Source organism: Mercenaria mercenaria, chromosome 2, assembly GCF_021730395.1.
Source record: "Mercenaria mercenaria strain notata chromosome 2, MADL_Memer_1, whole genome shotgun sequence".
NCBI lineage: Eukaryota > Metazoa > Mollusca > Bivalvia > Venerida > Veneridae > Mercenaria > Mercenaria mercenaria.
Genome location: NC_069362.1, coordinates 82,284,804 through 82,309,150, shown reverse-complemented (window position 1 = coordinate 82,309,150; position 24,347 = coordinate 82,284,804). Strand labels below are relative to the sequence as shown.

General features: G+C 35.1%; 2 protein-coding genes across 3 annotated transcripts in view; both read left to right on the top strand.

The window, feature by feature from the left end:
- The window catches only part of LOC123564434 (macrophage mannose receptor 1-like), a 69,909-nt gene that overhangs the window by 29,953 nt on the left and 15,609 nt on the right, over nt 1-24,347 (top strand). The window contains exon 1 of one of the 2 annotated variants that reach the window (XM_053537063.1): nt 23,552-23,742. The exons of the other annotated variant lie outside the window; for it this stretch is intronic. Within the exon in view, the coding sequence (XP_053393038.1) occupies nt 23,694-23,742 (49 nt within the window). The 5' untranslated portion in view covers nt 23,552-23,693. Of the gene's footprint in view, nt 1-23,551; nt 23,743-24,347 lie in introns of those variants that run through there. 2 annotated transcript variants of the gene reach the window in all.
- Nucleotides 1,047-15,524, top strand: LOC123564432 (prestalk protein-like). Its single transcript, XM_045358021.2, has 9 exons — nt 1,047-1,190; nt 6,930-7,012; nt 7,312-7,383; nt 8,654-8,777; nt 9,628-9,725; nt 10,065-10,142; nt 10,312-10,426; nt 10,771-10,965; nt 15,236-15,524. The coding sequence occupies exons 1-9, from the start codon at nt 1,139-1,141 to the stop codon at nt 15,484-15,486; spliced, it is 1,068 nt and encodes a 355-aa protein (XP_045213956.2). The 5' UTR covers nt 1,047-1,138; the 3' UTR covers nt 15,487-15,524.

Genomic DNA, 24,347 nt, shown 5'->3' with positions numbered 1-24,347 from the left:
AAGGGCCATAACTCTGGCACCAATATTTCATGAATTATCCCCCCTTTTCACTTAGATTTTCAGGTTAAAGTTTTGATGCACTTTCACTCTATCTCTGTTATTACTGAATGGATTTGATTCAAACTTAAAATAGTTGTTCAACATCATCTCCCACATCATATGACGCAAGGTGCATAACTCTGGCCCCATCTTTTCATAAATTATTCCCCCTTTTTACTTAGAATTTCAGGTTACAGTTTTGGTGCACTTTCACTCTACCTTTGTTATTACTGAATGGATTTGATTCAAACTTAAAATAGTTGTTCAGCATCATCACCCACATCATATGACACAAGATGCATAACTCTGGCACAATTTTTCATGAATTATTCCCCTTTTTACTTAGAATTTCAGGTTAAAGTTTATGCACTTTCACTCTATCTCTGTTCAACATCATTACCCATATCATATGACACAAGGTGCATAACTCTGGGACCAATTATTCATCAATTATTTCCTCTTTTTACTTAGAATTTTAGGTTAAAGTTTTGATGCACTTTCACTCTGTCTATGTTATTACTGAATGGATTTGATTCAAACTTAAAATAGTTGTTCAACATCATCACCCACACCATATGACGCAAGGTGCATAACTCTGGCACCAATTTTTCATTAATTATTCCCCCTTTTTACGTAGAATTTTAGGTTAAAGTTTTGATGCACTTTCACTCTGTCTCTGTTATTACTGAATGGATTTGATTCAAACTTAAAATAGTTGTTCAACATCATCACCCACACCATATGACACAAGGTGCATAACTCTGGCATCAATATTTAATGAATATACCCCTTTTTGCTTAGGATACACTTGATAGTGTTTTGATACATTTTATCTTTACCTCTCTTATTACTTTAAGTTAATATTTTTGACATAGACTCAGGCTATTGTGCAATATCTTCATCCACAATTGGTGTCATTAAACACCCCAGTGACAGCTCTAGTTTCCTCAGATGTGCCCAGTTTCACTATCCAGCATCGAAATAGTCGAGCGCGCTGTCTCCTGTGACAGCTCTTGTTGAATGACTAGTCTGTGTATTTTTGGCGACAAAGTAGAGATATAAAGTGACCTCAATTTACTATAACTGTAAATCGGTCGACATGATCGTTGTTAAGCTATTTGTTCTTGGTTATATTGGCTTGTTCTATTTTGGTAAGTTTGATATTCTTTATCTATGCACAACAGATCTTCTTCAATACAACGACATTCAAAATAGTAATGATAGTCTGTTTTTAATGACACTAGAATTTCTCTCGTAAAAATGTCTGCTTTATCTCTTGAGATTGCACCAACTCACCCCTCTTTTTTATATAGCTCGTATCGTTTCCCGAGTATCGCTAAACATAAAAAAACTTGTACTCACCTCCGACCAACACACTCTTCCCATATCTGTACGCCGTCCATACTTTGAGGACTATAATACCACCACGCAGGAATATTGCCAACACTGCATCAACAAGTAAAAAGTTGCTGCAAGATGCAGCAAATAGATGGTCGCACGGCCCAAAAAACAAAGGGTTTGTAATGGTCCGTATCAGTGAAGGTATATTTCACCAAAGATGATAGTGAAAGTGGAATGATAGAGAATAAAACAGAACAACCAGAAACTGCCGCTGTTGAAGCCAGATCTGTAATTGTGGCACACTGCTACTTATCTCAGATTTAAAAACTTGTCACCTGAAAAAATTAAGATTGGACCGAAAATGTGGTCTCTTGAGTTTAAACAAGTATTTTCTTAGATATGACCTAGTGACCTAGTTTTGGACCCCAAATGACCCATATTCAAACTTGACCTAGATTTTATCAAGGTTATTATTCTGACAAAATTTCATGAAGATCAATTGAAAAATACAGTCTCTATCGCATACACAAGGTTTTTCTTTGATTTGACCTAGTGTCCTAGTTTTTAACCCCAGATGACCCAATGTCAAATTTGGCCTAAATTTCACCAAGGTAATCATTCTGAAAAAAAAATCATGGAGATCAGTCTCTATCGCATACACAAGCTAAATGTTGACAGACAGACGCCGGACATCGAGTGATCACAAGAGCTAAACAAGAGCACACCGCCTTGCGGGTGCTGACGCTCATCTAATTTTTTTGTTTAATAGAAATATTGTCCTACACATGATTTTCAAAATCTAAAAAGGGCCATCATTCTTGAAAAAAGCAGGATAGAGTTATGTTTCTTGATGTACAGCGTCCGCTTATGATGGTGAAAAACTGTTGCAAGTTTTAAAGCAATAGCTTTGATAGTTTAGGAGAAAAAGTTGACCTAAACATAAACTTAACCAAGAAATCTGATATTTTCTAAGTCTAAAAGGGGCCATAAATCTTGCAAAAAGCAGGATGGAGTTATGTTTCTTGATGTACAGGGTCGGCTTATGATGGTGAACAAGAGTTGCAAGTTTCAAAGCAATAGCTTTGATAGTTTAGGAGAAAAAGTTGACCTAAACATAAACTTAACCAAGAAATCTGATATTTTCTAAGTCTAAAAGGGGCCATAAATCTTGCAAAAAGCAGGATGGAGTTATGTTTCTTGCTGTACAAGGTTAGCTTATGGTTGTGAACAGGTGTTGCAAGTTTTAAAGCAATAGCTTTGATAGTTTAGGAGAAAAGCTGACCTAAACATAAAACTTAACCAAGAAAACTGATTTTGTAAGTCCAAAAGGGGCAATTATTCTTGCAAAAAGCAGGATGGAGTTATGTTTCTTGATGTACAGGGTCAGCTTATGATGGTGAAAAAGTGTTGCAAGTTTCAAAGCAATAGCTTTGATAGTTTAGGAGAAAAGTTGACCTAAACATAAAACTTAACCAAGAAATCTGATATTTTCTAAGTCTAAAAGGGGCCATAAATCTTGCAAAAAGCAGGATGGAGTTATGTTTCTTGCTGTAGAAGGTCAGCTTATGGTGGTGAACAGGTGTTGCAAGTTTTAAAGCAATAGCTTTGATAGTTTAGGAGAAAAGCTGACCTAAACATAAAACTTAACCAAGAAAACTGATTTTGAAAGTCCAAAAGGGGCAATAATTCTTGCAAAAAGCAGGATGGAGTTATGTTTCTTGATGTACAGGGTCAGCTTATGATGGTGAACAAGTGTTGCAAGGTTCAAAGCAATAGCTTTGATTGTTTAGGAGAAAAGCTGACCTAAACATAAAACTTAACCAGGCAACGCCGACGCCGATCAAGTGATGACAATAACTCATCATTTTTTTTTCTTCAAAAAATCAGATGAGCTAAAAATCAAAGAGTACAAATATGCCCCCAAGAGTAAACAAAATAGTGGGGAATAAATTTATTTCAAGGTATATACTGTATCACAGCAATATAAGTAAATAAAGATGCATTTTCATATTTTATCTGTAGATCTTCTATAAAAACTGGAAAAAGTTAACTTCACAACGCGACAGTTTGCACAGCCAGACCAGGGTTCGAACCTGGAACCTCCCCAAAACACAAATTACCATACGTAATTTCCTCAATTTTGGGTTGCTCTGCCAATTGAGCTACCTGGTCAGTGGAACTGCAATATCACTTAGGATAAATTTTCGATACCTGGTTTTTAAAGCTGAAAGGTAATGTTAAAATGTGAAAACAAAAATGGTAATGGAGATTTTAGTAATAATTTAAGTTTTCTACCAAGTCAACTCTGCATATAAGCCGATTTACCACCTTTTTCTGTTGAGCCAGGCAGCCTGCTGAAATTCTCTCAAAAATATTAATTTAAATCCTCTTATAATATTTAAAACAAGCATTGTCACAAATAAATACAAATTAGGTTAAAAAAATGTTTGTTTCCGGTATCCCGACCTACCCTAAACTTCTGGCCGGACCCTTATTCTTTTTCATTGCCTCGGAGGTTTTTTTTTCAAATGTTTTAACAAAAAGTTGAAAAACTGCACTTCTTATACTTTAAACATGGTCAGTGATGTTAGAAATCAACTTACCCAGGGATAAATTAGCAGGGGCCAAGGGTGTAACTGTAACGATATATCAAAATTCATTTTATCATGATACATTAGTTTGGCGATACACGTATCGTATCATAGGCCTGTCTCACGATACAGAAACGATAAGTGAAAACTTTCATGCAACATATGTTAAACATAGTAACTACAGAAGTGTATCATTTATTACAGTTTCTTAAACTTAAAAGCAAAATTTCAAGTACTTTCCAAGAGTAGAAACATTGATTATTTTTTCATTTTGTCACATGAATACTTAATTACGGTACTCAATTCATATCGCGATATCGCTGCATCTGTATCACGATACATATTGTATCGTGAGACTAGCATATCGTTACACCCCTAGCATGTGCCCAGTAGCCTTTTCCGTCTTCAAAAACTTCAAATTTATACTCATAAAAATTTATTAAACTAGGTCCACTTTGGGTGACTTGCTAAGGCTTTGGTTTATTCTACAATTTAGATCCACATGTGAATATTCAACTGGCACTAAAAATGCATCACATATCTAACAAATTATCACTCATATATCCAATCTGTTTTAACACAGTATTCCAGAAAACTTAAAGCCGCTATGTTTTGTCATTGGACTAGCCTTAAGTTACCTCTGGTTTTACCGGAATGACTTGATGAAATCACTTGATGAAATCAAAAACCACAGGTTAAAAGAAATCTTCCAGTTATAACATGCATAGAAAAAAACAGATAGGACAATTTCAAACAGATCGATCACTAATGTTTTTCATATTTTCTGAAAATTCTGAGAGATCCATATTGGCAGAATGTCTGCAAAACAGGTCTAGCATTTCTTCGTTTTAAATTATATAGAGTACATATATGGACAATCCATGAATACAAAGATTTTTCAATCTATAATTTTACAGAACTTGAAAATCCTAATTCTTTAGACAAGCTTACTGTCGCCGAGTGGCTGCTTTTTATTTCTAATATTTGCAGCCACAATTTGACCGTCACAATATAAAACAAACTGTATACGTCGGATTAGTTCGACTATCTATCTCTTTATTCTCAAGCTGCCTCGTGTCTTAATTATTAGGAAGTATGTACAAGAGAAAATTCTCTCCATGACACCGAGTCAAAAATTCTGACGCGGTCTCAAATTAATAAATTAAAATGCCTAATGTTTCAGTAACTGCAAGACATTGGGATATGTTTATAAATAGCTTCATTTAATAATTGGAAAAACCTTACACAGCGCCACCTGGCAAATGTAGCATATGTACATGTATGTGTAGTAAATTCGCGCCAAAAGTCACGTGATCTATTGTTTACACTAATCCGTCTTCAAAACCTTCACATTTATACGCAATAAAAATGTTACTATGACTGCAACTCACCTCTATAAACCTATTAAAATGCGTATACTACGCAAAAAGTCTTCTAAAGCATGCTATTCATTTATGAATGTTTCCTATTGATAGTGTAAGTAGGGTGACTCGCTGTGAGTTTGGTTTATTCTACAATTTAGGTCAACGCATGTGAATTGGCACTCAGAATGCTATGTTGCCAAAAACAAAATTGTTGGTAACAACTTACCTTGTTCTTGACAAAATCCACTTCAAAATATTTTAATAAAAGAAGACGTTAGGCTGAAAATGATAAAATCCGATTCAATATAATGCAAATTCTGCAAGTATTGCAAAATATTAACCAGAAGGAACAGTATAAAAATATCAATTCCATTATTGTTGCGATTACACGTTAGAATATTCGCTTTCCGAGTGTCAAACGAAAATTTAACAGAAAATATGACTCGAAGGGAAAAAGTTGTCAAATCCGAACCCATGGCACATTCTTAAACCACCTCTATATGCCCGGCCCCGATGGGCCGTGCAATAAGGTGAAGTATTATTGTGTCAGAGTTTGCAGACTTGCTATATAGGAATCACTTTGACTGCCCCGTTCGTCCTTCTACATCCCATCCGCGGTAAGTAAAGTGTACATAAATTACTTCCTTTTAAAGTGGCATTATGCATATCTTACTGCACATTGTGTGGTTTTAAAAAAGCAATTTTCGGTTGCTGTGCATCTAAATGTGTTAAATTAACGATAATGCCGCATGAGTATTTCAAGTTGATGCATCAGAAATAAAGAAATCGGACTAATAAAATAATAGTTCTTTTCCTCAGTCTTCTATGCAGTGACCTCCCTTACCTATAGGTAGAGATTTCTGAAGTTGAAGGGAAGCAACCCCTGCATGCAGTGTGACTTTTCTTAAAAAGACTGCCCCAGTCAAAATAAGAAAAGTCATATTTAGAAAGTTATTATTTCGTACTGGTAGCAGCAAGAATTTGGTATATTGGGTTTAAAGCTATAATTTCCTCCACTCTTTTTACAAACACATCTATTTCGGCAGTATTTTTACTTGAAAAATGCGCATAATTCCACTTTAACACTGAAAAAGTTTCAGAATTCAAGACCTAATCACGTATTTGAAACGTCACATAAGCATTTGATATTATAATGTTAAATAAAAAATGTGGAAACTTCATAGGTCGTTCAACACGATAAAAGCAAAACTGTTTCTACAGTCCACGCCATCAAATCCCGGGTCGAGAAGAACTGACATTTGCACATGTGACAAGTACCCGAAAAGGCTTTAGTGACATCCGACGGTTTATTCATACAACGATACACATCGAACTTTCAGTGAATCACTGAGTGCAATTTCCGTGAAAAGCGACGTATTGTGCAGGTTATGCATGCTGCATATAACAGAAACTGCTAAAAAAACACAAATAAACCTACACTATAGCCAAGCAAAAATCTTTCGATATATTAAGGAAAACTTTTGGCGCGAGGTAGGTAGTTGCATAAGAAGAATGTATGTACCAATGACAGTCTTTAATAATGACCTGATATTTAGTTCAGACAGAATGGTAAAAGTGAATTGATTTCTTGCAGCACAAGCGGAGCGGTGCTTTCATTGTACAGATGTAGCGGACCCAAGTAACTGTACCAAAATTGAAACATGCGGACCAGATCAGGTAGGTCTGCAACTCAAAACACACTTTGAAGTTACTACTATTTTATTCAAATGGTACGTTTTCAAAAGCGGATGGATGTACCTCTCAATTATTTTTCTATTTGATAGGAACTTTATAAGTCGCACTAACCCAAAGATTTAATACTAGTAACATACTTTTACGTCAAATAGGTATGAGTCTGGTTTATAAAAAACATCGGACCCGTACGCACGCATAAAAACAGCGTTTTTATAATTCTATGTATATATTAGTTAAAGAAATTTTCTTTCACAGTTAATAAAATTTCACCTTCAATTTAGACTTGCTCCATCAGACAGTTTGTGACAGCTGTTGGCGATGTAATGTACAGCTCTGGATGTCTTGATAAAACGGTAATCAGATTTTCAAATATCATCCTATGGCTACTATTTTAGAAATCTTATAAAATATTAAACTGGTTCACATACTGATGCAGTGAGTAGTTGCTAACTGAGACCAACATAGAAAAAATTAGAAATTGCTCCAATCAGTTACGTGTGAGTTGTATTTTTGTACTTTGATATAAGATATAAATGTATCATTTTTGATAAAGCTTTTATGGGTTTCATATGCAATAAGCTATAAAAGAACTTATATATTATCATACACAATACAATTTATGTCCCATGTTCAAACCAATGTCGACCGATGTCCTACGATATAGTCAACTTCAGTCGTCAGTTCCTTCCATGACCGCTGTAATTTTTTTTTGCTCAACATCTTAAAATCTAAAAATTACCAGAAGTCCGGGTTTTTTTTAAATAAATAGACAGTTAGACAAAGCCGTTGTTAATAACATTATCAATATTGCAAAAATATTAAATTACGCATAGATATAATTTTATTCAATTTATAACCACACCTCATCTTTTAAAAAATCACAAAAAATACATATAGAAGTTGTGTTTTTTTTTTTTCTAAGAAAACGGAGGTGGAGATTTTTATTTTCAAAAGAAAATGGTTAAATATTATCCAAATATTATAGCCCACTTTTTCAGCACTTTATTATTTTTTTTTTTTTGTTATTGCAATACTTTCTTTATAACGTGTTTTCATAAGTTTGTGAAGTCTGGATATTTTATTGTATTTTTTGTGGCCGTTGGAGTACTAAAATGAGTAAACTGTATATGATGACATAGTTTGATTTTGTTGAAGTTTTGATATATTATCAACAACCTATTACTCTGGGCGTACGTAAATTCTCAGAAAGATACTTTGAGTATTTAAGATATTGGCAAAATAGTAAATGACGAGTTAGTTGTTCAGTATATATCCTACTGTTTTTGTTCTGTCCGTCCGTTCGTCAGTTGCACTACATTTCCGATCAATAACTTATGAACCGTTTGACCTAGAACCTTCAATCTTCGTAGGATAATGGGAATTACGGAGTAAAGGGCTCCTAATGTTTTCGGGGTAACCTCATCAAAAGTCATGACCACAGGGGCCTGAACATGGAAAACTGTTTCCGATCCATAACTTGAGAACCACATGACCCAGAACATTGAAACTTCATAGAATGATTAGACATGTCGAGTAGATGACTTCTCAGTGAGATTTTTTCCAAATTTACTTCTCACACACAAATATTCTCTAAAACTAATTAATATTGTCTTTTTCTTCCAGAAATGTGGAACACTTGGCAATATACTCGGAAAGAGAGATATATCTGAGAGAGGTACTGATGTAACAACATGCTATGAATGTTGCGATCAAGATTTCTGTAACAATCAAGGATGTGGTACAACAGGTAATCGTCTCTTCTACATATGTTATATGATGTAATGTCGACATTACTTTTGACAATAAGAATATATTAATGTTTGTTTGCTTTGCGTTTAACGCCGTTTTTCAACAGTATTTCAGTTATGTCACGGCGGGAAGTTAACCTAACCAGTGTTCCTGGATTCTGTACCAGTACAAACCTGTTCTCCGCAAGTAACTGCCAACTTCCCCACATGAATCAGAGATTGAGGGCGAGTGATTTCAGACACAATGTTAAACCGTCACAGAGAACATACGCCCTGCTCGGGGATCGAACTCACGACCCCGCGATCGGAAAACCTGCGCTCTCTCTATTAAGCTAAGCGGGCGGGCGGCAGATATTAATGAGAACTGCAGTATGAGTAATGACAACAACTGTTCTAACAAGAAAAATAATGATCATCAAGAATGTTGTCTTGGTTAAAAAAAGAGAGAATATATTCAGCAACACATTTATATTAGTAATGATAAATAAAGAAAATAGTTCAAATAGTAGCAGCAGTAACATCAATATCAGCATACGTAGTTTCGATAACAGAAGCAGCACAGATACTGAAAGTGAAAGCGGCTACTAAAATAATAGCAAAGATCTATATTATAACACAGTATGTTACTGCTATCGCAAGAACGACAGTAGCAACTAGTTGTACCAAAGCAGTAACACATAGATTAGGTACAAAAAAAAAACAACAATATAATAATACAAAGTTTATTTGTCCTACGGTTGGTAGCAACATTGCAGTCGCAGCAGAAATAGAACAGCTGTAGTAGTTGTAGAAAGAAATTTCAGAACTAGTACGCTACAGATAATCATTGTCATTTCATTTATCCTTCAGCAATATCACGTGATAAGAGAGGACCATATTGTTTCACGTGCGATGCCAGCCTGGACCCTCAAGCTTGCACTGACATTAACATTTGTAAAGAAACTGAGGTGAGACAATTTATGAAACTGATAAAATCGATGGGCATATAGTTTTTCCTTTCAAGTGCATAAACCTATTCAGTCTGGGAAAACAAAACTTAAAATGAAACAAGTGGTATAACAACATGTGACAATCATCATCTTTATATAGGCGGATATTTGTATTTGGAAACCTAATATGCTCATACCTAACAATCGACCCCCGCACTTTAGTTTGAACCAAATAGATAAACTGTCGGACAAGGTGTATTTTGATCATCTGGAACGAGTCTAATTGTCGCAGTTTGTCAGTGTCCCAATTACACCATGAAATGTGTTATTAAGCTGTTTTTGCATATACCATTTCAGGAGTGCATTGTATTTGTGTCTACAGATTTGAGCAGTTCTTCGCAAGTTGTATACACAAGCATGTGTGAGTCTAATGCGGTAAGTTAATATCATTAATTGTCAATGGAGTTAAACCTTAGTGTTATTTCTAATCACTGTGCCATTAAAAACTTGTGAATTTTCTTAATCTGTAATGAACAACTAGTGTATTATCAAAAAGTCATAAGAAGTTCTAATATACATTATCTGTAAACTACCTATCTTCCAGGCATGTACGGCATTCTCTCATATCGGCATAAGTGGTAGTTGTCCGCCAGTTTGCTGTAATCAAGACTTTTGTAATGACAAGTGTAGCCTAGGTGTAATGACGACTAGCCCACCGGGTAAATAACAGTTTACATGGTAAAATAAAATAAAGGTGAATTTCATATGAAAGTCGTCAGTATTTTCGTAACTAAGCTATGCTCTCTCATCGCATCCTAACTGTAATTATTCAAATCATTCTTTCAATTGATAATTTTTTGTCTTGATATATTTCCATCTGTTCTCTATGTTTTAGATTAAGTATTTGCTAGTTTAAAATGTTAGTGCGTGGAAAAGCTCACTTAAAAGACATTTCGGATAAAAGAAACTTGTATTGAGCAAAATCTTATATTTTATTCCTCTTAAACACTATATGTACTGTTCATGTCAATCAAAAACTATGTACCATTTTCGTTGTATGTAGTTGTTTGTGATACTTCTGCCGGATACCAACTGCTACAAGACGGAAACACATCACTGTGTGTCCATACTTATACAAATCACGAAGATTGGTACAATGCACGAGCCACATGCATAGCTGCTGGGGGTGACCTTGTTATTCTAGACACGAACGACAAAGCTGTCCTAATGAGAAACACCATACTGAATGATATACATCGTATGTTAAATAATTACCATTATGTCCTTGAAGACATCAACGTAACGCTTGACTAAAGTCATACTGATTTTGCGAAGAAGTTGTTTGTTTTCACTGGTTGTTAGTGCAGATGGAAATATCCGGCTTGGTGGTAATTGTTTATGTGGTAATGAGGTTCTACAGTTAAGCCGGTAACGGGGCCCTATCGTATAAACAGTTATTCCAGAGCCGAATAATCCATATCTAAACCTGATACCTGAAACCAGAAACTGAATCTGTTTTCTTTCATGTATGTTATATTCAACAAATAATAGTAAAAAAACGTCGAACGAACAATTTTCTTTTTAGCAGTATTTTCTTACAGTAGCGTTTTTAAACAAAAACGCGGGAAATTTACTCTTGAAAATGGGAAATATATCATGGCGTTTCAAAGGCAAATAGAAACAGGAAGTTCCGGTCTACGGTATAATATTTCGTTAAATAACGTTTTATGAATCGCGGAAAAACTAAACTATCAAGGTAAGATGTAAGATGAATTTTCAACCGCCGGAAACTGTCTTGTGTTACTGAGTTAAACAGGGATAATAGTCCTCATACTTCTAAATTATGTTGATTTTTAATTTTTTAGCTCACCAGTCACAAAGTGACAAGGTGAGCTTTTGTGATCGTCCGTCCGTCAGTCCGTCCGTCCGTGCGTAAACGTTTGCTTGTGACCACTCTAGAGGTCACATTTTTCATGAGATCTTTATGAAAGCCGGTCAGAATGTTTATCTTATTGATATCTAGGTCAAGTTTGAAACTGGATTACATGCTGTGAAAAACTAGGTCAGTAGGTCTTAAAATAGAAAAAACCTTGTGACCTCCCTAGAGGCAAATTTTTCAATGGATCTTCAAGAAAGTTGGTCAGAATGTTTATCTTGATGATATATAGGTCAAATTTGAAACTTGGTCAACTGCGGTCAAAAACTAGGTCAGTAGATCAAATAATAGAAAAACATTGTGACCTCTCTAGAGGCCATATTTTTCAAGCGTTCTATATGAAAGTTGGTCAGAATGTTTCTCTTAATGATATCTAAATTAAATTTGAAACTGGGTCACATGTGGTCAAAAACTAGGTCATTAGGTCTAAAGATAGAAAAATCTTGTGACCTCCCTAGAGGCCATATTTTTCAATGGATCTTCATGAAAATTAGTCAGAATGTTTAACTCGATGACATCTAGACCAAGTTTGAAACTGGGTCACGTGTGGTCAAAAACTAGGTCAGTAGGTCAAATAATAGAAAAACCTTGTGACCTCTCTAGAGGCCATATTTTTCATGGGATCTGTATGAAATTTGGTCTGAATATTTATCTTGATGATATCTAGGTGAAGTTTGAAACTGGGTCACGTGCGCTCAAAAACTAGGTCATTAGGTTTAAAAATAGAAAAACATTGTGACCTCTCTAGAGGCCATATTTTTCAATGGATCTTCATGAAAATTGGTCAGAATGTTTACCTTGATGATATTTAGGTCAAGTTTGAAATGGGTCATGTGCGGTCAAAAACTAGGTCAGTAGGTCTAAAAATGGAAAAACATTGTGGCCTCTCTAGAGGCCATATTTTTCACGAGATCTTCATGACCATTGGTGAGAATGTTAAACTTGATGATATCTAGGTCAAATTCAAAACTGGATCACGTGCCTTCAAAAACTAGGTCATTAGGTCAAATAATAGAAAAACCTTGTGACCTCTCTAGAGGCCATATTTTTCAATGGATCTTTATGAAAATTGGTCAGAATTTTTATCTTGATGATATCTAGATCAGCTTCAAAAACTGGGTCACATGAGCTCAAAAACTAGGTCACTATGTCAAATAATAGAAAAGCGACGTCATACTCAAAACTGCTTCATGTGGGAACAGGTGAGCGATTCAGGACCATCATGGTCCTCTTGTTTCTTGATAAATACCTGTAACATATCAAATGGTTCTTTAGGTAATAATCAAGTTCCAGATGAAAGTCGGCAAAAGTCAAACTTCTTTTTAAAAAGAACTTCAAGTCAGGAGCTACTAATAATGGACCGGTTAGCGTTTTATTCAAAGTTTCTAAACTTATGGAAAGGTCTATTTATAACCATTTAAAATGTTTTCTAGCAAATACATTTTAAGATGAAATTCAGTTGATTATGGCAGAGTTTATACTTTCGAGTCTCGCATTTAATTTTATAGTGTTCTACATATATATAAACGAATAACTCTCCCCAGTCTGTCAAAGTTCATAACTCTGTTAAGCGGCATGTATAATATATGCAGGTTGCATTGTACTGTTTAATACATAGTAAGTTCTATTATATATATGCAGAAACTTTTGAGTAATACTACCTTATATCTTTTTAAACGTGTATATGGCCTTTTTACGGGGTTCACTACAATACCACAATGGCCAGTTTCCTACATTTACTACAATACTGTAATGGCCAGTTTCCTACATTTACTACAATACCGTGATGGCCAGTTTCCTACATTTACTACAATACCGTGATGGCCAGTTTCCTATATTTACTACAATACCGTGATGGCCAGTTTCCTACATTTACTACAATACCGTAATGGCCAATTTCCTACCTTTACTATAATACCGTAATGGCCAGTTTCCTACAATACCGTAATGGCCAGTTTACAATACCGTAGTGGCCAGTTTCCTTCATTTACTACAATACCGTAATGGCCAATTTCCTACTTTTACTACAATACCGTAATGGCCAGTTTCCTACAATACCGTAATGGCCAGTTTATAATACCGTAGTGGCCAGTTTCCTACATTTACTACAATACCGTAATGGCCAATTTCCTACTTTTACAACAATACCGTAATGGCCAGTTTCCTACATTTACTACAATACCGTGATGGCCAGTTTACAATACCGTAGTGGCCAGTTTCCTACTTTTACAACAATACCACAATGGCCAGTTTCCTACATTTACTACAATACCGTAATGACCAGTTTCCTACATTACCGTAATGGCCAGTTTACAGTACCGTAACGGCCAGTTTCTTACATTTACAACAATACCGTAATGGCCAGTTTCCTATATTTACTACAAGACCGTGATGGCCAGTTTACAATACCGTAGTGGCCAGTTTCCTACATTTACAACAACACCGTAATGGCCAGTTTCCTACATTTACTACAAGACCGTGATGGCCAGTTTCCTACATTTACTACAATACCGTGATAACCAGTTTCCTACATTTACTACAATACTGTAATGGCCAATCTCCTACTTTTACTACAAGACCGTGATGGCCAGTTACCTACAATACCGTAATGGCCAGTTTACAATACCGTAATGGCCAGTTTTCTACATTTACTACAATACCGTAATGGCCAATCTCCTACTTTTACTACAATACCGTATTGGCCAGTTTCCTACAATACCGTAGTGGCCAGTTTCCTACATTAACAACAATACCGTAATGGCCAGTTTACAATACCGTAGTGGCCAGTTTCCTACAATACCGTAATGGCCAGTTTACAATACCGTAATGGCCAGTTTCCTACATTTACAACAATACCGTAATGGCCAGTTTCCTACATTTACTACAATGCCGTGATGGCCAGTTTCCTACATTTACTACAATACCGTAATGGCCAGTTTCCTACATTTACTACAATACCGTTATGGCCAGTTTCCTAAATTTACTACAATACCGTAATGGCCAGTTTCCTACATTCAAGTTTTATGCTAGAACTAGTAGATAGAATGCCATCCTGTTAACTAAATAATAGATTCTGCTGTTCCATTGTCTGTAGATTTCCGGTCGGATCTAAAAGTATAACATGCCATATTTCGTCACCTCGGAATAAAATATTGATAACTGCATTGACATAAAAAGATCACATACATTTACATTGTATCCAACTTCTAAGGTGACTACTTTAAATGCGTGTCCATACATCATTTTAATAGTTTCTATGATTAAATGTAAATTAAACTGAGCAAGGTAACGTTAGTACAGGTATCAAATATGTTTTCATGAAATAATACAAACATAAATGAGCCGTGCCATGGGAAAACCAAATAGTGGCTTTGCGACCAGCATGGATCCAAAACCAGCCTGCGCATCGGCGCAGTCTGGTCAGGATCCATGCTGTTCGCTTTCAAAGCCTATTACTATTAGAGAAACTGTTAGCGAACAGCATGGATCCTGACCAGATTGAGCGGATGCGCAGGCTGGTCTGGATCCATGCTGGTCGCAAAGCCACTATGTTGGTTTCCTCATGGCAAGGCTCAAATTTTATTTTGAGCAGATAACCACCAGGAAGGATATTGGATTGGTGCACGTGACTTTGACCTCAACGATACTTTTCTCTGGATAAACAGCCAAAAAGTTGATACATCCGAAGCAGATTGGCACCCGGGCCAGCCAAACCATCATGACGGAGGCCATGACCAAAACTGTGCAGTCATGTGGAGGGGTAGTCATAGTCATTCAGAGAACTATCAGTGGCATGATGATTTTTGTGATAAACCATTGGGTTTCATTTGTGAACAGTCATGAATGATTAAACTTGGATAGTCTTTCAGTCCTTGTTCAAATGTTGTCGTTGTTAATTTCTTAAATCTGAATAAAATCAAAACTATCAAGCCAATAATTCGAACTGCTGACCATACTAATATATGCATTACACATGTAAGGTATAATCCAGTGTCAGTGAAAAATTAATTGGCTTTCTTGCATATAATTAATACAAATAGGGGACAGGGAAAACTTTTAAAAGGTCAGTATTTTTCTTCGCTTTATGAAAATTATTACAAAACGCCACCTACCTATTTAACATAGTACAAAATATCGATACGGTCCTGAGTTTATTGGCTAGACTACATCTCAATTGTATTTTCAAAAAGATTTATTTAGTGTTCGTTTGTACAGATATATATCATATTGGAAATTCTTTCAAATCCGCAAATAGCACAAGCGGTTCTTGGATGTTTTTTTGTTGTTTTTTTAGCTCACCTGTCGCAGTGACAGGTGAGCTTTTGTGATCGCGCAGCGTCCGTCATCCGTGCGTCCGTCCGTTAGTTCGTCCGTAAACTTTTGCTTGTGACCACTCTAGAGGTCGCATTTTTCATGGGATCTTTATGATAGTTAGTCAGAATGTCATCTTGATGATATCTAGGTCAAGTTCGAAACTGGGTTATGTGCCGTCCAAAACTAGGTCAGTAGGTCTAAAAATAAAAATGAAAATTAGTCAGAATGTTTATCTTGATGATATCTAGGTCACATTTGAAACTGGGTTACGTGCCGACAAAAACTAGGTCAGTAGGTCAAATAATAGAAAAACCTTATGACCTCTCTAGAGGCCATATTTTTCATGGGATCTGTATGAAATTTGATCTGAATATTTATCTTGATAATATCTAGGTCAAATTTGAAACTGGGTCAGCTGCGATCAAAAACTAGGTCATTAGGTCTAAAAATAGAAAAACCTTGTGACCTCTCTAGAGGCGATACTTTTGAAAGGATCTTCATGAAAATTAGTCAGAATGTTCAACTTGATGATATCTAGGCCAAATTTGAAACTGGGTCACATGTCGACAAAAACTAGGTCAGTAGGTCAAATAATAGGAAAAACCTTGTGACCTCTCTAGAGGCCATATTTTTCAAGGGATCTGTATGAAAGTTGATCTGATTGTTCATCTTGATGATATCTAGGTCAACTTTAAAACTGGGTTATCTGCGGTCAAAAACTAGGTCATTAGGTCTAAAAATAGAAAAACCTTGTGACCTCTCTAGAGGCCATACTTTTGAATAAATCTTCATGAAAATTGGTCAGAATATTTACCTCGATGATATCTAGGTCAAGTTCGAAACTGGATCACAGCCGACAAAAAGACTAGGTAATTAGGTCAATAATAGAAAAACCTTGTGACCTCTCTAGAGGCCATATTTTTTAATGGATCTTCATGAAAATTGGTCAGAAATTTTATCTTGATGATATCTAGGTCAAGTTCAAAACTAGGTCACATGAGCTCAAAAACTAGGTCACTATGTCAAATAATAGAAAAAAAGACGTCAAAACTGGGTCATTTGGGGACAGGTGAGCGATTCAGGACCATCATGGTCCTCTTGTTTCAAAAAGTCTCAACATGGTTTAAATGTTGAGTTCTGCTCAACCCGGGGTTAGAGGCCGCCCTTGATATTATCATTTTGTATATACGAAAACAAACGTCTTTTTCATCTTTCTATACAAAATACACTGTGCATGTAAATATTATTTGTTAAACAATTCTGAAGTGTGAAATTAAATATGCCTGTTGGTATAAAGGGAATTTCATAAACACAAGGAAACATTTATGCTAAATAAAGCACATGTACCCACACATTGTAGTTGCTAATATGATATAAATTATGTCATTTTAGTGCATGTGCATACTAGGTATGTATTTGGTTTAAAATAGCAGGAAATTATAAAATAAAAACATATAGCCGCTATTCACACGAAAGCGTACCGATTATCTTGAACATCTATGTAATAAATCAAGATACAAAATGATCACTACTCATAATCGGCAAGGGATACCCCCGACGGTTTGTAGTCATCAATTTGAAAGAAAAGCAGCTTTTAGCTTTGATATTTTATCTATAAACCGAAATCTAAGTGGTCATATAGTGCATAAACTCGTAATAGTTCTACGAAGGTTGATGCTTACTTGACCAAACTATTCGACAGCCGTTTCAAAAGGCCAGAGTGACCTTTAATTATGTACTTATCACATTAGATATAGAGCTCGTTACCTACTGAACACAAATAAGAATCCACTAGGATTGTCGTGTGTAGGCCAAAGCTTTTCGAACACCATTATCAGGCTTGGGATCCTAGTAAGCTTGATGTTATTTTGCAACCAAAGTCTTAATGGTATTTTAGCTTTTACTGCTAACGCACTCAATCATCCTATGACATTAGAAGATAACAAGAACTATATTCAATTTGCGACTTTATGCTCAACGGATATCCTATATATCCTCCAAGCATGCTTCCAATGGAATTTTTCACAGATATTATTAACTACCATAGCCGTCCTTAAGTTCGATGTGGCAGCTATAAAAAGTTTCCTCGTACTTGGCATTATTTTTTCTTGTACTGTGGGATGACATAGAACTTCAAGTTGTACTATTAAGCATCCTGCATAAGCCGGTGCTAGGGGGCGTGAAGGGTGTTGGTACATTTCGTTACCTCTCAAGAACAGACTCCAGATTGACGCTCTTTATCTGTTTACCTTGAACTGAATAGGTGTCGTCTGCCGAACGCAAACAATCATTCTATAAAGTTTGAAAATAGTAATCTAAACCCTTCTTCTATAATCGATATGGAACATTTTCCACGTGATCGTTAGTGTGGCCTTGCATTTTGATAGACTTGCTCAAAAATTATAGAGGCAGAATCGCTGACTTCAACTCACATGTCTTTTACTAATGTGGATTCGAAACCCAGCCTAGGGTGGAGAATTCTATTCTCTACGTGCGAGGAAGACGTACCAACCAGTTGACTTGCGGAAGATCAGTTGTTTTACCAAAATGCCTGCCCATGCATGAAATGATGCCCGGAAGGGTCTCACCCGACCATTAAAGCTGGAAAAATCGCCATGTGACATAAATTGATCGGTGTGACTCTAAACCCAAGAGAAACAGAATGAAAAATTACAAACAACTCTTTAAGAAGCACAGAGCCCAACCAACATAAAGGATACTCGATTTGATTGGGTCTTCCCTAAAGTTTGTAGGGGTCATCTATTTCAGTTTAAGGGTCATTCTGATCTATACCTCTGACCCCTTCATAACGCTTCTTAGCATGACGAAAGAAATATACTTATGCTTCTTTTTTTCAGTTTCCAATACAATTGTATAAGCTCAAATAAATAGTGCAGTTGTGAACTTGAGGATATGTTACAAATATATTTATTTTCTAATGGCACATAAAATTCATTTGCATAAGCGTATGCGTAGACATCATATACTGATACAGTGTCTTTAATATACAATTTTGGAAAGAAAGTATAGGTAAAACTTTTAAAACCTACTGTAGGTAGTAACTAGTCACGTGACTTTAACTGGGCCATTTTCTATCTCAAAAGATGATCGCTACCCAAGACAAAGAGGGATTTTCTACATGCACATGTATTTATATTGCGTAAAAATGTGTTAACATGATGTTATGCAGGCCCTGAAGAGCAACACCATTAGATGGGCTAATATTTGTTTCTTATGCTAAGATAGTTGCTTCGGTGGGGTCGCTTAAGTATTTGATTGGTAAAAGTTTCACTAACAAATGTTACATTATCTATTATATGGCTGTCCTACTAAAGTTTTCCATTCTAAAGTTAAGAAGGACAAGGAAGACGAATTGTAGTTCGTGACTATTCGTTTAGTTTGGTTCCATAAAAGGTTTAAATGTATTTGCCTTTCAGACAATTATTTAATGACAACACATTTTTACTTGTTCAACATATCGTGGCAAATGTTACATAATATACTGTATATAATTAGTGTGTTGTGTCCATAACTTTTTAATCTAGAGACAATTACTATACGATACAACTAAGGTTACACCGTGTTATGAATCAGTCAAAATTTGCAAGTTGAAGGCAGGCGGAAAGACCATTCTTCAACACTTAAGTCAGATACTAACTATATTCTTTTAGGGATAATTTCTGTATAATAATAATAATAATAATTTCCGACAGTGCAAAAATACGATGTTAATACACGACGCGAAAGAGCGACATTCTATTTTAAGATTTGAATATTTAATGGACACTGGGACATTTCTGTATTCATTTTGAAATGAACTTTGTTACAGCTTCTGAAAATACATACATACAGAATAAAAGTTTTAGTATACAGAAAGGACATGCTCTTTCAGACGGCTTAATTAAACATAGTCCAGTCTCAGTTCTGCACGTGCAAATTGAATATTACAGACCTTTCACAGAAATGATGGCTTAGCTTACAATATTGCTCAACTATGTTTTTAAATCTATAGAACGTAGTTTATGTTTCACAACAAATGGCTAGTTTTTTTTTTATATTTGGTATTGTCCTTATAGAGTGACCATTTAAAGGGACTGACCCATGCATTTTAGGCGAAAAACAATGTCTCTCAAATATCCATAAAATGTGGTTACTCTGAAAGTAACCTGTAGTACAAACCAACTGAAATAAGATTATTCCCTGATACTCTTATAAATAACCAAAAATATTGACAGAAGGTAGTAAACCGTTGCAACGCTTTTGAAATAATGCAGACAGTTTACAGTCTTTTTTTACCAATATCTAACATTTATTTTCATCTACTTTATCATTTTTCTTGTCATATATACTATGTTATACTTGGTGGAAACGAACATGTTGAAAATGTTCACCAAAATTGTGGGCGAGTAGCTTTAAGGAATGTCTGATGTTATACACATTGAGTGTATTTTAAACACTAAATGCTCACAGGAAATCTGATTTTACTTTTAATTTAAATGTGTCTGTTTATCATTAATATTCAATTATTCTTTATCAAAGTGCCATCAAACACCAATGTAATAAACAAAATCTATATTTAATATTGACCTAAACAGCTTTCTATTATTCATTTTTTTTTTGTTGGTAGTTATTATGATATAATTTCATACAGAAACTCCTAAGCACAAGGACAAAAAGTCAAAGCCTTTCTGTTTCTGTTCTGTTTGTGCACAATTATATATAGACAGCGTAATGCAGATAACTACGAAAAGCAAACAAGAAACAAACACACTAAAGAAACTTTCAATTAGAACAATACTTGTTTAAGCTGAAAAACTGAAAACAATCCTTCACTCTTCGGGAGACCCAATATCCCTCCCCTTCAGCAGCAGCAAGAGTAGAAAACCCTTACACATTCTTCCCTTCCTTCAGCTAGCGTTAGCATTGCAGCATCTGCCTAAAATTTTGCTATTACATAGTGCCGTTCTAAAGTTGAGAAATATAGCTTATCTGGCTCAAATATGTGTGTCAAGGAAATCAATGTATAGATCTGTCGATCACGACTTTCCATAACGAGCTATGTTTTCAGACAGTTATCTGCCAGAAACCTTTTAGTACTTGCGCACTATATCATTGAAACTACAAACGACTGAAATAAACAAATGTTATGTAGAGCAGAAATCAGTCAAAAATTGAAACTGATGCATAATCGGTACAAATGTAGACTAATTGTCGATTAGTCATGATTAAATTCAGCTTACTTTTGGAATGTAGACTGTGAAATATTTCGTTTTTGGCAATACGACCGTTAGTTGTTGGTTTATTTTTATGTTTGAACAGAGGTAGCTTTTTAGGGGTATTGTAACAACGCAACTTTGTCAACGGTGATGGTTTTTGTCAATGCCTTGAACCATATTTATTTGTGATTCTCACTATGACAGAGCAGTCCGTCATTGTAAGATTGTATGCCGGTTAATCATTCCTTAGCAGTTCGTTTTGCAGACATAGATGAACCATTTGCTTATCAAGAATGGTAGCAGATAATTGCAGGAACGATAGATCTTTTTAACTGTCAACGTTTCTTAAATTATCAATAAATGAGGATGAGTTGATGTGGACATCTCCAACAAATTGATTTTGGACACTAGTATCATATCAAAGAACTGCCCTGGGTCAAACTTACGATTCCACGTGAATTTTCTTACTGCAATTTTGTTTAGTATATTTTTGTATAAAGTCAATTCAAGAGAGTCAGAGCCAATTGTGATCAATCGAAATTATGATGAAATTACATGTGACCGGTTCTTCTTTGAAGACATCTAGAATTTAGCTAGGTCGTTGACTCCTCTTTAACCTTTGATGGTAGGAAAATAGCAAATTATTTTATGGTTACCGTACACGATTTATTCTGTTAGAGAATGTTTCTACTTACGATCCAATCAATAAAAAGTACATATCTTTTAAGCTACTAATTTTTATCAATCTCATATAAATAAACAAGAAATATCTTTAAAAATGATGGTCGGCGAATTGTAATAAGGAAAGAAGTTTATGAATTTTTCATCTAAGATTCATCTTTCATCTAACATTTTTCAAATTGCAAAACTAAACACCGCACTTTAACAATTTAAATGGTTCTCTTTTAATTTTTCGCAAAGGTTTCGTAGGGTTGCAATTTTGTTTCGTTTATCCTTAGACGAATAATTACAGCAGTAGTTTGATGAAGATTCATGAAGCGTTCATGAGAAGAGGTCATTAAACGTGTTTATATTTTTAGCTAAATTGGTCCCTATCCCCATTTGTAACAAAATAGCAGGAGACCTTACGATATTGTTACACATCGAGTTTGATAAAAATCCATTATATTTTAGTGGTTAATGCGAAGAAAGGCATATCTACTTTTAGCTATAGTGGTCCCTAATAGGGCCCAAGTTCCTTTATAAATAAATTTGGAAGAGGACCTTATAATGATGCTCCAGACCAAGTAAGACAAAGATCCACCAAGCTGTTCATGAGACGTTGTATAAAGGCATTTCTAGTTTTAGCTCTAGCAGCCCCTAAAATGGGTCAAATGTCCCAGCTGAACAAAGTTGGCTGCGGGCCTAATAAAGATGCTACAAATCAAGTTTGGTTAGAATACATGAGAAAAAAATCAATTAAAGGACTTTTTTATTTATTATTTTTATTTATTTCTAAAATAGGCAAACTGATCCCGCTTTAACAAATGCATATTCGCTATTCATGAATCTTTGGACAATGACGTCACACCTATAAAAAAGTGAAGGTCAAGCAAAACATACAATTGTAATTATTTCAATATTTCTGGTTCATAAGCAAAGTTTGACTGCAGTCATATCACATAGATAAACTGTATGCAGCGTACCTTCATTTCAGTGTAATGAGATTCAGTCATTATATAGCATATACATAATAAATCAGATTTCAACTGTGTTCAATATTTGCATACCATACTAAAGAAAAATATTCATATATAATAAATCAGTTAAATAATTTATAACAAATATATCACAGCAAACAAGTACTCATTTTAATATGCAATCTGAATAAGTCACAAAAGCAAGAAACCTTTTCATATACAGACGACAATTGTAACAAGGAAAAACTTTTAAAAAGCACTTCTCAACATAAAAAAACTCTTATCACACCCTTATTCATGTGATACGCAGACCGTATTCAGCTCTTTCTTTAATTTGATATATGTTGGTATTTGAACAGGTTTTTATCATATTTATTAAACTTACTTATCATTTTGAGATATATCAATATTCTTGCTAAATATACTGAGCCAAAGATAGCTTTAAAACTGTGAACAGCGTCGTTAAGGATAAACGCTTTGTCTACATTTCACTCAGCGTAGCACAATCAATAGAGTGAATGAAATTGACACTCTCGTCCAATCAGGCAGAGTGTTGCATAAATCTTCCATTTTGATAGATTATCTATAATGCGTTATCAAGTAGTTTGATTTGCAAACTGAAGTCACGTGGCATAGGTAACGAATTCGTTCTTAGACGGCGTTCGCCGAAAAATCGTCCGAAAAGTTTCACTACATATTTGTTTTAAGTTCATCTTGTCACTCCTGCTTATATCCGGCTTCGAAACCAATAATTTACATACTATTGCCCGTCGTTACAAGGGAGAAACATAGAATCCTTATCATTTGAACAGATTGGTGACATAATTTGTTGAATTTGACGTAATATTGTAATATCAATCAGGAGCGCGGTGTTACAGGAATGACTATCTTATTTTCTTTTTTGGCACTTTTCGGCCTTTTTGTGCACAGTAAGTCCTACTTACAATACATTTTACATTAATTTTCAGAGACATGCTTATATTTATTATATTTTTGTAAAATATTCTTAAAAGCTTGTGACATGTCCATTCTTAATTTTCGCAACGTTTAGTTTACACTTCTATAAAATCAAAAGCTAACCACTTGAAATATGTTAAGAATAAAACAGAATAATGATTAAATGAACGACAAATACGCGCTATATCGACACGTCTCCAAATTTATATCATCAGAGAATGCTTTCATTGTGTCTCCTATATTTAGTCTAGGTGACATATAGATTTAGTATCATCCGTATCTGTCCGTCTGTCTGTCCGTCTGTTTGTAACAGAGTTCACCCATGCAACTCCTCCGACAACACTGGAAGGATTAACACTAAACTTCACAAAGGATTAGTGGTGCATATCTTCAGCTTTTCCGTTTTGGCGATTTTCAGCGGAGTTATGGTCCTTGATTCATCAAAGTTTATGATGTTCTGACCACTTCTTTTATACTATTTGGAGGATTTTCACCAAACCTTAAAGGAGTGATCAGTGTCTTATTATGCGTTTTATCGGCATATTAGCTCAGTCATTTTCTGTGGGCCCTTTATTTT